Here is a 14914-nt window from a genome sequence, read left to right on the forward strand (position 1 = left end):
TCTTATTGATTAAACACTCTTAACAATTCCATAATGCCAACTTTTCCTCCGAGCTTTGAGTCTCTGTACTGTTTAAGGCCTGAGTTCCAGATTCTTGTCCTCTTAAGAGCCTTTAAAAAATGGCAGCAAAGAACAGAAGTCGCTGTACATTTGTGCTTCAGGTGCTACTTAGTTCTGAAACACGGTGACAGAATGCATTGTCAGGTGTTGAGGGAAGGTAAATACCATGGTAGCTTTGATTTTTTCAGTTCCTAATCCCAGTAATCACTTAAGTGGATGGAGGGAAGACCAGGTCATGTTCTGGTTTTCCTTTCTGACTGAGAAGAGTCTCATGAGGGAGCAATTGGACTTGTGGTGAAGAAAATTTCTGCTAATACTGTCTTGTCCAACTCTCACGTGACATTTCAGCACTGTGTAACACTGCTTCTGCTTTGCTCCTTACAGAAGGATTTGAACTGCAAGCTCTGTCAAATGGAAGTGCTCCCTAAAAGAAGGAGCAGTAAGTGAAGAATTATCAATGATGTCCAGACAAAGGTGTGTCTAGATCAGAGGATGTTTTTTTAAACCTTCTTGATTCTTTCCTTGCACATAGATGCCTCTGGGTTTACACCTACTTACTGATGTATAGTGCTTGTCCTCTGCCAGTATGCGCTGGTCTTGTCCCATTGAGCTCAGTTTGTTCAAGGAGAGTGCATTTGGTGTAATTCACGTGCAGAGGGACCAGAAGGAAGGGAAATGGCTGGAAAAAAAGTTACTGGAGCATGTAATATGCTCCAGCAGCTAGCTCACATTTTAATTTTCTAAAAGCTACCTCTTCCTCACACATGTTGTCTCCTGGTCTCAACTGATGTAGTGCATACCATCTCAATCCCAGATTCCTGGGACGGGGCTGTATTTCTGACAAGGAAAGTGGTGTTATTTTTACTCCAGATCTTGGCTTAATTCATGAGTGTAGCTGAAAAGCAGGCTTGTGGTGTAGTGTTGACAACAAAATCAGTGGCTGCTTCAAAACAAATCTCAGTGGGCCACTCTGGTGAGGGTTATGCATGTGGGGAGGGGTATTATTGACAGCCAGTTGTGAGTCCTGGAGGTGCTGAAGTGTGTGGAGAGGGGTACGGTATAAGAAACAGCTATACCTGAGCTGGAGCATGAAGCTAAGGAGGTAAAGCTTGACTTCTGTCTATGCTGCGTGTGTTCAGAGGCAGTTTTGGGAGAGCTTCACATCTGGTCAGTTGTTGTGTTGCTGCACTAAGCTGGTGCTGTCAGGAAGTGGCTGTGGACTTCCCAGTGTGTTGGCTTTGCCTGCCAGTAGCTGCCCAGCCTGTGAGCCTGTGAACTGGTTGAGCTGTTCTTGAACTTGTCCTTTTTTCTGAGGGAAGGCAGCAGGCAGTGCTTTGAACTGCACAGCAGTGCTGTACCCTGCTCCTGCTCTGTGCCTCTAATTGACTTAAAAAGCTTTCCACATAACTTAAAAAGCACTAACTACTGTATTACACACTCCAAATACAAAAATTCCTGTCTAAATGCCAGTTTAGCTTCAGGCTCCTGCCATTTGCAACCAATTTATCTGGAGGGGAACTGGTGTTGAAGATCAGTGAACATTTCCATTATTTCTGCTTCTAGACTCTGTATAAGGCTTCACTTGTTAGTAATTTGTGCATTCTGCTTCTGCTGTAGGTATTAGATTTGCTGGGATAAGAATGGAGAGCTGGAACTGCTGTCAAGATTTTATGTCGTTGCCTCGTACAGCAATTGGCTTGGTAAAGCTTTGGAAACTGAAGCATCTCCAACTTTATCCAGATGTATTTTTGTCCTTGGCTTGAGGGTTTTAAAATTGATCTCTTTATACAAGAGTTGATTCACTAGTCTGAAACAAATTTTGATACAAATTGTAGTTACAGAGTTGCTGTGTTGACATTTGGTGGTACATTTTACCAAGTAGAAGAGAGTCTAGCCGCAAACTGTTTCTTCTGTTTAAAGAAAAGGGTGTTCTGCCTGAGTTGCTGCTGTTTTTTCCTGTTGTCTGGAAGAGCTAGAATAACTTTCACAAAATCCCTGAGCTACCAGCCACTGCTGGGAGGAAACAGCTACCTCTTGTAGGCAGATGACTTTGCACTCTGCAAGCTGCCATCACATTTGCTTGCAAGAAAAGGGCTGTGGCAATGAGAAGGCTTTGATGCCTCTGAAAAGTGAGCCTTGCGTTACAATGCAGGCTGTCTTCACTGCAGCAAGCTTTTCGGGTGAGTTAGCCGAGCTAGCCCAAGAGTGAAGTGCAGTCCTAAGGGGTAAGCCATCTGAATTGGAGCTGTTGCTCTAAAAAGCAGAGATTACTGATTCAGTTCAGAAAACTCTACATGTGGGACTGAAAAACACTGAAGAAACTGGAGCTTTTTCCTCATTACAACTTTTATTTCATATAAATAATTCCTCTACATCAGATTTTTCGATTTTTCAGTCTTTTCTCTCACTGTAAAGAAGAAACAGCTAGCCACAGTTTTCTGAAAAATGGCAATCCAGGCACCAACCAAAGTGCATTCAAGCGAAGTGTTAATGAGCAGGAAAAAAATTACACTTAGAAACAGGCACTATCTGTACAGTCCCATCCCTGGAGCTTGGTACAGACTCAGTCCTTCCTAGGCATCACTGAATGCAAAGTTACTTGGATTTGTAGGAGAAAAAGGAGGGAATGTGGGAAAAGTGACAGTTTTCCTTTCAAAAAGGAGTCTAGGGCCATAAAATACAGCTACAACTGCAGCTGAGTTTTTTATCTCTACAACTAAGTGCTGGACCAGGGGCAATATAAAAGTTTGTTTACCTGGCTGTGTGCCTGACTGCTGCTGAGGTGCAACAAGCTCTTGATCTGAGACTGTATTTTGTGTGGACCATGAGGCAAGCCAGTTCCTGGTATTTGCTGGTAATGTCTCAGTCTGACTGGACCAAGATTGAGATCAGTCACCTGATGTACAAAATAATAATAAATTTAAAAAAAATAAACAATTGTAAGCAGGTTTTTGAGCCGGTCAGGTAAGGCATATCAGCCTTTAACAGTGATGGAGAATCTCCAGGACATGGAGCAGTTCTACAGTCTGGCTTCTTTTTTCTATCTGTTCTTTTTATCTGTGGGATAAGTCCAAATAAACCCAGTCTGGTCTTTGGTGGGATTAAGATGTTTCTGCTGATAAAACATGAAAGCTGCACACTCTGTTTCTTGATAATATCTGGTCTGATGCCAGTAAACTCCCCTGAATTTGGCATGTAGAGGAAATTCCCAGGCTTGTTCTTCATGAGATAGGTGCTGTAGATCTAAGTTATGTGGAAAACCAAAATGTTTATCTGTGCAAATATTAGTTTATTAAAACAGGATACAGTATTTCAGTCCACACGTGCCAACCTTATCACCAAGGCACTCTGCCATTTTGGTTAGTGAATGCGTCCTGCAATGAAATCCAATAAATCTCCACGCATATGTGTCTGCATGTATGTGTACTCCTGCACCAAGTTTTAGAGCAGCACTTCAAAACAGAGGTGAGATCCTCTTTGCTCTGTCATTCAGAATTCAGAAACTATGTTGTGTTATTCCTTGTGCCTGTCTTCTGCCACCTTAATTGGTAGCTGTCTTTCAGCTAGGTCCTGGTTTGCTGTGAATCTCTTAGCTGCTTGGGGAAGTCCGAGCAGCTGGGATTCTCGCACATTTATGCTTGTAAATGCTCATCCAGATCCTCGATTTGAAAGGTGTCTTTTAAGGCCAGGTCAAAATGTCTGCATGGCAGCTTCCAGAGGAACTGCTGCCCCCTTATTCAAGCACAAGGCTATGAAAGGCACAACCAGGAACTTTAAAACATTTGATAGGAAGCCTTAGACCTTCAGCTGCAATTTGGGCTGGGTCCTGCTGCCAACTCCTTTGTGCAGTGTGGTGGAGAAGGAAAATTATTGCATTTGTGCTGTCCTCCTCCTTGCCCTGCTCGGCACATAAAAGCTGCAAGCATCTCCAGCTACTGTAGATACTCATGGCCCTATGAAGTGGGCACGGTGTTGTGCTGAGCTGCATACATACCTGCTCAGTCTAGCAGCCACCTCAGAAAAAAGCATGGGCTCCTAATGTGCTGACCTGGCCTCTGCTGCAACAGGAGGAAAGCAAGCTGGTAAAGGACAAGGTGCGGTAGTTGATGTGTGCTTGTCAAAAGCACCTGCACCCCACAGTGTCACTGGAGGACTCTCCATCCCCTTCGTGTCCCATGGCCCATGCAGCTACCATACGCTTCTGCCAGCACTTCAACCACATACAAACCTCTAGTACAAGAGCTGCCCTAAACACTACTTTTTCATCCAGCTACTGAACTACAATGTAACACCTCTCACCGGGTCTCCTAATGCTCTGCTGTGCCAGTCGCCTGCTCCCTGCCCGACAGCGACCGGGAGCTCGCACAGCCCCTGCCGTCCTCCCAGCACGTGCAGTCCCCTGCCAGCCTCTGTGGGAGGAAACGGGTGGTGTGCCTAGAAACTTAAATCTTAACTTTAAGCAGAATTAGTTATTAAATAAAATAAAGTGCATCCAGTAGACATTTCATGGGCTTGCCACACAGCTGCAATATAGGCAAAACAAATACAAAGGATAAGTGTTTTCTTTGTAGGTTGGGAGTGTGTGTAGCCTTCCCTGTCCTTTGGCATATGGATAGGAAAGGGTGATGCCAAAACTGGGAGTGGGGGGTGTTGACGGGGGACCCCATGTGTTGCAAATGGGTGCTGAAGGGCACTGGGGAGGTGCTGAAAGATGATTTCATAGAAGGTAAAAGAGTGAGGACAAGCTTGTGCTCCTCTTCTCCTTTCATCCACCACCTTCAGCGTGTTAGCCTGTGAAACAAAAGCAGAAACAGCAGCGGGATTATCAGCCTTTAGGGAACTGCTGAGCAGTAAATTAAAAACGTCTGCTGAGTTTCAGCCTGACCTTCCTGCACGGCTGGGGCTGCTTGGGAGGTACCACTGCAGCGTAACCCAGATCCCTACATGCCACATCCAGTGGGAGCAACGTGTAGCTCTGTGGCCCAGGGGATGGACTGAATGTACCAGTCTCGATGAAATGCTCCCAGTCCTCCTCTGGGTTAGTTAAGACTACTTTAATCTCTTCTTTTGTCTCAAGGACTGTATGGTTTTGTGTGTGTTTGTGCAGCACCTGGAGCCACATGAGGAAGGGCTGATTTTGCATAGGGCTTTGTGGTCCTTTTCTGAAACCTTGCCCGGGGATGCAGCACTTGTGTTCGCCAAGTGTCACCTTTTCTGTAGTGAAAAACCTAACCTGTAAGTGGAGCCTGCTGTCCTGTAGCTGCCTGCAGACCCAGATATGTTGATTTTAATTGGGAAAGACAGACTTTTTTTTCCCCCCCTCTCCTTGTAGTTGCCAGATGCTTGGCTGCTGCTCAGAACTGCTGAGCTGGCATTTTCCCGCATCCATGTTTAAATCCACAGATCTGCCTTTTGCTGATGCAGATTTCAGCACCCAAAGCTCCCAAGAAAGCACAGAGAGGGGATATAAAAAGAAAAACTGATTAAATACCATGAATGCAGGAGAGGCGATAGTAAGCTTGGCTCGCATAAAAAGGAAACCTCTACAGGAATCATTCAAGGACACAGCCATGGATATCTAGTAAGGAACTGCACTGAAATCATACCTGAGGTACTGAAATAATTGGTGCTGAGAAGAGACTCTTAAGACTGTTGTGCTGGAGACATTTTTCATCGCCCTGTACATGTGCAACGGATGGGGTTGGCCACATCCTGCTGCTGAGGGGGTGCTTAGTGCTGCAGCAGCACATTTCTGGGATTTAACGCTACTGGGAAGGGCCAGGAAGCAGATTTTCAGAGTTGCTCTTGGTGGTCCACATATTGTAAAATAATCTGCTTTGAAAGTCAGAACTGACACCAGAGCTAGCTCTGTTTATTGTTAATCTCTTTTATTATTAATGGTTTCAAAAGTCTGATTGACAGCCCTGTGCTGTTATTGCCGGTAGACAATTCTCATTCCTGTTTTGCAGTATTATTGTTTCCACGCAGACACCTTCTTGCTGTGCATGAGCGAGTCCTTACAGCCAAGATACTGGTGGGCTTTAAAGTCATTACTTCTCTTAGTAATTAGACATAGTGATTAGCATTTCTCTCATTTCAAACTGTATCCTCTTTTCCATGCATAGCTCAAGGGCTGGTCAGAGATTTAGCAAGCTCCATGCTAGCGTGGCTGTTGTCAGTCAGGGCTCAGGAGAGCGATGCGGCTGTGTGCTGCCTTTGACTGTGCCATCAGCAGCAAGGGGATGCAGTGCCAAATTCCCCTCCGTGTGTCACTGTCACATGGGAGGATTAATGCAGATCGCTGGTGGTCTATCTCAAAGGCTCCAGCTGCCTCACATTTCCCAGCCTGGCTGGATGTGGGACACCACTGGGATGACTTTCACAGCCAAGCCAACAACAGCCCGTTGTAGGACCTACTGGTTAAATCTCGTGTCATGGGGGTGGATGTACATGAAGTCCCTGAAGACTAAAGCTGAACGTAGCTGATGAAGTCTGGCAATTTGGCCCCTCTTCCTTCGTCTGAGATTAGTGCCATCCATCCTCTGCTTGGGTTGGAAGACATAATGTTGTCTGGTCTCTCCGGAAGCAGGCCCAGAGTTTCCAGAGACAATTTTGTTCTTAGTGGACCACTCAGACAGTCTCATGAAATACTGCAAGGCAGATTCAGGCATGACGTGTAAGGACCATCTGTTAGACATCATCATACCAGATTTTCTCACTTAGCTTTTTAAAAATGGAGATAGATATATATATATATTTATCTGCTGTTCCCAAGTATACTATAAGGCCAGAAAAAAAGATCAGTAAGATCATGAGGCATCTTCTGTCTAGCGCAAGGCCATTAGACATCCCTGAATTAATTCCCATTTGAATTAGAACTGATTATTTAAGGGGAAAAAAATCCTAATCCTGTCTAGATTTTCCACTGGTAGAAAAAATATCACTGCAACCCTTGATGAGCTTAAATATGTAAAGGCAGTCTTTGGTGGAGATTCCTTTTGGAGTGGTTTAAGATATTGTCACTCTCTGTAGTCTGCCTGTTCCTTCTCAACAGCAGAGCTGGCAGAAAGGAAGATGGGGCTGTGCCGTGGCAGGGCAGGCCCTGATGTGGTACAACTAACTCCTTTTCATGTGGGTTTTACATTAAGAGGGTTAACACAGTGGGCTGAGGTATGGGCACGTGCTCCCTTCTGCCAGCTCTGTCATAACGGCAACAACTGCAGGCTACAAGAGCAGCTCCATTTTCAATGTTTAAAATGGCAACAGCTTGCCTGTCAGAGCCCTAAATTATGTTTAGACTTGTTAAGCTTGAGTAAATAGCCATAAGGAAGTACAGGTGCTCCAATGACTAGCTTTGGCCTGGGACTCTTGATGCACTAACAGCTTCTAATAGTTCCTTCTCTCCTCAAGTCACCCTGACAAACCAAAGAAGAGACAGAAGCTCTTGAAAAGTGCCAGAGAGCTTTAGGAGTACAGAGCCTACATTTCCAGATGGGATGTATATGCTAGTTGTTCTGGGTGTCAGTGAAAGCATCTGCTTTGACAGTGGTCACCAACTTTTGACAGAAGCATACACAACTGTCATCAAATCCATCCTGTCGCTGTCAAAAGCACGACACCGGTACCTCATGCCTGCCAAAGCACGCTGGTCAGGCCAGCCTAGAAGATGATAAGAGTCCCTGCTTCAACCATGGCATGCTTCTAAGTCACCTGTCCTCTGACAGGGAGCAACTTTTTTCTGATTTTCCCATATTTATTCATGGGATGCTTCAATATATTGATTCTTGCACCAGCACTGTTTTCTGGCTTGAATGTTTCTCCTCCTCCATGGGTGTTCACTACTGCACTGTATTTACAGAGATCACAACTCCCATCACTTTCTGCCTTCATTTTGCTAGACTAAACAACCATTCCCTGAACATCCCTGGAGTCCTTCCCTGTGCCTCTTCAGTTCAAGTACATTTCTCTTGAACCATTCTGACATTAAAAAAAAATTCCCTGTGTTTTCCACTGTTAACAGTATTTTCCCATGTCGTGCCACGAGAAGGGCTTTCCATCACTCTAGAGGTATGAAGATAACTGTGCCAAGTCCTGTATTAAGCCATACCACTCCGTAATTCTGCATGAGGACTAAGCTTTCCACGTTGGTGGTACGTGGTACTAAGATGTGCTCTGGGAATTGGAAATGCCGACAGCATAATGGTGGGCTCCAGAAGGTGATGTGGACTGCAGGAAGGACCAGGGAGGCCGATGCTATTCAAGTCAAGCCCTTGAGACCTCACCCTGCCAATCCTAGGCCAACTTCCAAGACATAACAGCAGATGGCATCTTCTTGTCTCCTGAACCTTAATGAAACTGATATATTCTTTGGTAGCTCCATAAATGTATTGAGAAGTGTTGGTTTCTGCTTGTACTGCTTCCTGCACCAACCTTTAGCACTGGTTTACATCAGAAAGCTGACCTCTTCTGACCTCCTCGGTCCTGCAACACACAGGCCCTGCCTGCCCCACTCCTGTTTACGTCAGCCAGAGCGGCAAGGTCAGATCCCTGGAGCTGCTCTGGAAATCTACCCCCAGCTGCATTTTCTCTAAAGATGTTAAGATTAATTTTCTCAAGAGAATTCAGGGAAAAGCTTCTGTGGTTTTTGTGTATCGTTTACTTCTCTGGGACTTGTTGGACATTCTCCAGGGATTCCAGTCCTGCACTTCGGGTAAATATTTATTCCTTGTTATTTGAAGCAAAGGATAAAAGCCCCACCACACTCTCTGCACAGCATCTCCAACTGGTTTGAAGGTGCTGGCGATTTTTAGTGCCATAAATAGACATTAGCAGTGGAAGCTGTGAAACTCACAAGGGGGCTACTTGCTGCAAGGAGCTGCTGTTCTGCAGAAATGGATGAGTAGCATCTGCAGTGGGGAGTGAGATCTGCAGATTAATGTGTGGGGGACACGGGCCCCACAAAGCCCAGGAGCACAGCAGGTGGAGAGCACATTGTTATCACTGATCACTGATGTTTACTGCTGCTACAGGTTATCTGCTGTGCTTTGCGACGTTGTGAGGCCCGTGAACAGAGGGCATGTCCCTGGCATCACATGAAGTGACCTGGTACAGGATTTTCTACTGGATGGGAATTCCACAATATAAACTTTTCAACGGTATGATATTTTTACAATCCTTTCAGGGTTGATAGGTTGTATTTTGCAAAATCATACCATCTGTTTCAACACTGATTTTCCAAAAATTGCACAGTATCAAAACTGAATCACCAGTATTTAAAAACATAACATTAAAATTTTCTGTTTAGAAAAGGTTTAACAAGGACTCCAGTTTGGACTTTATGAAATATGAGATGTTGAAGCAGACACGTTTCTGGTACATGCATGGCATTTGTCAAATCTGTATTTTTCACTGAAAAAAAACCCTATCTCACTGGTAAGTTACCTGCTACCTCCTAGCAGGAAATCATTAACCAGTCTTGATAACCCATGACAACAGATTCCTCCAGATGCTTCTCCTTAAGGCTAGTCATATTGCATGTAGGTCTGGTTTACATTAATCATCTTCCTTTTTCTCTACAAAGTCTCTGTCCTCCAAGACAGTAGCCATCCAGATTATAATTTGGGTTCTTGGCACAGGCTTTGCTCATGTATTCTACCAGGTGCTTCAGGTCATTCCTTGGTGTAATGTCCACTGGGTACGTGGACACAGAACACAGTAAAGATTTCCAGCTGACCTGGATTTACCAAAACAGAGCTGCTCGGTACCTCCTGGAGGTTTGCAGAACAACAACCCATTTACCTTGCCACATAAAGCCCTTCATCAAACAAAAGAATTTGTGATACCATTGCTCACACGCCACAGGGTGAAAGACACCCCCTTCTTCCCCTGCTGCAGTGGGATAACATCGTAATTGTGTTGGCCTGATGTCAGATCAATACAGTTAGGCACGGACACCTGCAATTCAGTGTAAGCATCAGCTGTTAAAAAATATACATGAGGCACCAGCCCACAGCCTCTTAACTGGATTCTGGGCTATTCACTGAGGACTAGCTGTTCCTTAAAGATTATACTCAAGTGGTGAGAGGAAGCAAATAATTAAGGCAGTTTGGGCACCTGAATTCATGGTACTAGGCACAAACAGAATAAATAAACTCTTAATTTTGCATTCTAACAAAAAGTGCAGCTCTTCATTTAATGCTTGATCTTACTGCTCTTTCAGCTTCTTGAATGATGCTCTTTTCCCAGTTCTTGCTAAAGCTTGCTCTGCTGGATAATGCTGTGCTTTTATTAGATAGGCTGAAAAAGGCAGAATCATCAGCCTGCCACATGGTTACATTCGTGATGGGACTCAGCTGATGTAGCAATGTTTCCCTTGAGCACAGCCACACCTATTAAGTCCCTCTGGGGGCCACCCGCAGTGGCTTTGCTGAATGCAGGTTTCCTACAGGTTGCATTTTGGGCAATCCTTTACCTAAAGCATCAGCTGCAGGCATCAGGCTCAATAAGCAAAAAAAAAAAAAAACCCAAACCAAAAACCCAAGTAGAAAATCCCACCAAAGATTCAAACATCCCGCAAATGGGGGCAATCCTAAGGGATCTGGTTCCAAAGAATTCCTGTGAAGTAACACTTCAGGGAGAATTACATGAAAATAAAGTAGAGCTTTGCAGCTTTTTATACATACTGTGGTCTAAAACTAATCTGTCTGTAGAGCACTGGGAAACAGAAGCCAAGGGAGAAGGGAAGTGACTGTTACCAGCCGGTGGTTATTTATGACTGCCATCTGTGTCATTGTGCAGCCTGTCATGTTGATTTGGGAACTTCAAAGCAACGGCAGGAATAGACACGAGACCTTTTCACTCCAAAGACACTGACAACTTAACCTACTTGAGCCAAATGAGCTATTGCTTTTTTGGTGGTTGTTGTCATTGTTGCTATTTTGTTGCTCCTAGGAGCCCTGCTGTCAAGCCATGCAGATGAACTGTTCTCGTTGTGCTGAGCTAGTGCTAGAGAAATCCAGGTCTTGCTTTTTTTTTTTTTTTTTGTCTGCCAAGGGATGTTCCTGACAAATTGGACACAGGGAGCAGACAGCTAAAGACAGGCCCTTCTGTCTTCCTCTTGGCTTTTCTCCCCACTACTGATAGATAAATCATGGCAGAATTCACCCTGTCTGCAAGTGATCTTGTTTGGGAAAGCCAACCCTGATAGTGGCATGTCACTGGTGCAAAGGGAGAGGTCAAATTGCTTTGTGCTGACTTCAGCAGATAGGAGGTGACGTTGATGCCCTAGAACATCATTAAAGACTAACAGGCAAGCAGCACTCATGCACTCGTTCTCTAAATGCTCTTGCAGCTGACGGAATGAAAAAAAAAACCCAAACCAAAAACCTGGAGAAATCTATTGCTGGGATGGGGAAACACAGAAACTGTGGCACTGGCTCACCCTGGTACCTCCATGGGTGGTGAGAAAGCCAGAGGCTTCAGTGGAAAGTGAAGAAACGTTCAAATGAAACAACCACAGACCAGTGTGCTCAGAGAGGACTAAAGGAATGAAAATGCATTCTCTCAGTTTAAAATTTGATGTAGCTGTGTTGCTTCCTGTGATCCTAACACAGATCTGACACTCTAAAGGCCCTAACACTCTAAAGCACTGACACTTTAAAGGCCCTCACCCCAAGTGACCTGCCATCCATATACTGCACAGGGTTCCTCTGAAACTGGAAGCATCTCCTAAAATAAATTACAGGAAAGAGCAAGAAAAGGAAGTATTTTGCTTTAATTCATCTGCCTCAAAAGGTGGTACCTGATGCTGAGTGCATAGTTCAGGCACACCTAGAAACTCATCTTAACCTATTTGGGAAAGAGAGGAAAGTGAGGCAGGAATACACGCTCTTGTGGGGGCACACTTAGGCAAGGGAAAGTTTCAGCTAGGAAGTACATGGGAAGGCAGGCAGAATGAAATGGCAGTGGGTAACTGGGACACCAGTTAACCCCTCATTTTCCCCTGGCATCACTACACTTGGTGTTTCCCAAGTAATAAATATTTTCAGAGAGCAATACTAGTCTCAAGTTCCAGCTTAGCCAAGCAGACATGCGAGTTCTTAAGTGCAAACACCAGGTTAAGTCACCTTCTTTTCTCTAAGACATAAAGGTATGTTTATAATTAAGCCTGCTGTAATGAGTTCAGTGAGGAGTGATGGAGTAAAGAGCCATGCTGAAGTGAACTCAGGGCCCTACTACCAAACCATAGGAATCTCCATTGCTGAGATGAAAATGGACTATTTATTGTTTCTTCTTAGCTAGTGTCTAATTAAAGTTATCCTGAGTGAGAAAAGTAGTCATCAGTTCCTTCATCCTCTACTTTGGGGGGATTTTTGGTAGGCTGGAGAGGCATGGCCTGGACAGTAAACTCCCGCTACATGCATCCAGGTGTCTTTAACATTTTCCTAAATGCTATTGGAATTCATTTCCCTCACTTGAAGGAATTTTAGTTCAAACACAGACCTAGCTCCTGCTGGTTCTTAGTGTTTTGTCTTTTTTTAAACAGCTGTAACGCTTGCGCTTCTCCATGCCTTTTGTATAGTATTGGATTATAGTGAAAGTCTTTGTTAGCAGCTTAACCACTTCATCCCTAAGCTCATTTGTACCTCTGGGATGAATACTAAGCAATACCCGGTGACAAGCTGCTGGGTCGGGGTCTGAAGAAAAGCCTGCTGGAATCAGGGAAAGGCACTTGGTGGGGGGGATCTGCCTGCCTCGCTTTGAGCAGCTAATTGCCTGAAGTGCCTACTTATGGAATATAGCTGCTGCCTTTCTACTTAAAGGATAGAGCCAGGCGCAGCCTGAGAACAATTCTGGTGTTAGCAAGAGCTGGATTGCATTCTGGAAGTGCTCATCTCTCTTCTTTGAAGCAAAACAAAGCCCAGATCTTAAGTTAGGTGCCTGTGAGCTCAGCCTGAGTTAGGTGGGGTGAATTGCAACCTTACTGCCTAACCTGGTAATAGAATCACATCCTGACTTACTGGTCCGATTCAGCACCTGTGGGTATGATACCCTGATCTGTGCATGACATTGCCTGGAAAAAACACATCTTGCCAAGGTAGCTGCCAAAGAGCCCCTACACTCTCTCCTTGCCTCTTCCCCCTAATTTCTACATTACTTTTCTGCCTGTCATACTTTGGTGTTTCTCTTGGCTTTTCTTGTTCTGCATTTACCCCGCTGGAAGAAACTTCTTTGCTTGCATAAAACCTGGAGCATTGCTATGTAACCAGATCTGTTCTTCCTCCTTTAGGTTTGGTTCATAAACCTTTTTTACGGGAACCACCTCACCCTTTGTATTTATAACTGCCTTGCACATTAGTGTTACCACATGTGTAAGCCAAAGTGTAGCATTCACAGATCTTGTACTGTGAAGAGAACCCCACATGCAGCCCACCTTCTTCAAACTACTGTCCACGATGTGGGTTTCTATAGCTTTGCAAGTGTTTTGGGAAAGGGACCATGCTGACCTCAAGTTACTGTAGTTGTGATCACCCCAGAGACAGAAATAAATTCATCCGGCTATCCTTTCTGAGAGTTATCCCTTCCCAGGAACAGTTTCAGTTTGTGCCCTGACTAATGCTTGTCATCAGCCAGACTCAGCAGCCCAGTCTTCTGTCCAAATTTTCCTGTCTAACTTCCCATTGCTTCCCTGACCAGTCCAGGACAGCTCTTTGGGATACACAGATTTAGACTACCTGAGGGATCCATGTAATTATTAATGAACATTTCTGGATAGTTATCTGGTATGATGCATTATGGTCACAGAAGACGCAGTCGTGGACCTGTACTATGGCTGACTGTGTTAATGGGATAACAAACACACCACAAGGAGTGGGGTCAGGAACTCACCTTCTGTCTCAGGCAAACCAGTGCAATCTTTGCTAGTTGAGAGTGTCCCCACTGTCCTTGTCCTTGCAATCCTCGGCCTGGTCCCCTTCCCTGGGCTGTGATTTTGCTGTGTCCTGCTTGGACAAAACAGTCTTGTCAGAGTTGGCTTTCCTTGGGGGCAAAGGCTCTCCTCTGTGTTCAGTGCCTTCAGCATCTTCACCTCCTTTCAGTGCAAGTGTCTGCCCCTGAAGGGCAGTATTATGGGTTGCTTCCTCCCCTCTTGTTTTCACCAGCTGTCCTTGACTTGCATCCAGTCTGTCTCCTCCTACTGTGTCCAGCTTTCCTCCATGACTGTTTGAAGAGCCCTCAGTGGACTCCTGCTCTGAAGCTGTGTTTTTCTCTAAGCCAGCTCCATCTAAATTCGCTCCCATGGGCAATGACAAGGTCTCCTCACTGCCACGCCTGGTGGCCTGCACAGTGCTTGGAGGGCTGCTCTGTGAAGCAGTGCTGTCAGTGCTCTCCTTCTCCTGGCAGATGTCAGAAGTGCCAGGTTTCCCATTGGCATCTTCCACAACGCCTTCCTTACTTGGCTTGGGCCCTGGCTCCGAGTCACCTGTGCTGGCTGCAGGTGCCTCCATGCTGAAGCTCTTCATGCCTCTCCGCTCCTCCTTCTGGCCATTGTGGGCAGACTGGACCTTTCCACCTCGTAGTCTTTGTGATGAGGAGGCCCCATGATCTTGGAGGCTTGGCTGTTTCACCTTCTCCTCCAGTTCAGCTGTGCAGTTCGCTTCCACCCCATCCTCACCTCTGTTCTTCCGCTTGTCCATACCAAGGCTCCTCTGAGAAAAGAAGGAGATACTCAGTTCAGCTTATTGGAATATCAATATATGGTATTCCCTGTCTATAATGGTACTCAAAACTTGAGGAAAAATTTGCCAAGGCCATTAAACAATGAAAAAAGCTGTAAGTGGAGAAGATAAGTGTTCAG

At 45.1% G+C, this 14914-nt stretch overlaps 1 protein-coding gene across 2 annotated transcripts in view; it reads right to left on the reverse strand.

The window, feature by feature from the left end:
• Positions 1-541: 541 nt before the first annotated feature.
• CCDC9B (coiled-coil domain containing 9B) overlaps positions 542-14914 on the reverse strand; it is a 55790-nt gene continuing 41417 nt past the window's right edge. For both annotated transcript variants that reach the window (XM_027795296.2, XM_013304006.3), the window contains 2 exons: positions 13948-14765; positions 542-4851 (listed from right to left, as the gene is read on the reverse strand). In XM_027795296.2, the coding sequence (XP_027651097.1) occupies positions 13980-14765 (786 nt within the window). In that variant the 3' untranslated portion in view covers positions 542-4851; positions 13948-13979. The remainder of the gene's footprint in view (positions 4852-13947; positions 14766-14914) is intronic.

The sequence above is a fragment of the Falco peregrinus genome, chromosome 9 (genome assembly GCF_023634155.1).
Source record: "Falco peregrinus isolate bFalPer1 chromosome 9, bFalPer1.pri, whole genome shotgun sequence".
In the NCBI taxonomy this organism is placed as follows: Eukaryota; Metazoa; Chordata; class Aves; order Falconiformes; family Falconidae; genus Falco; species Falco peregrinus.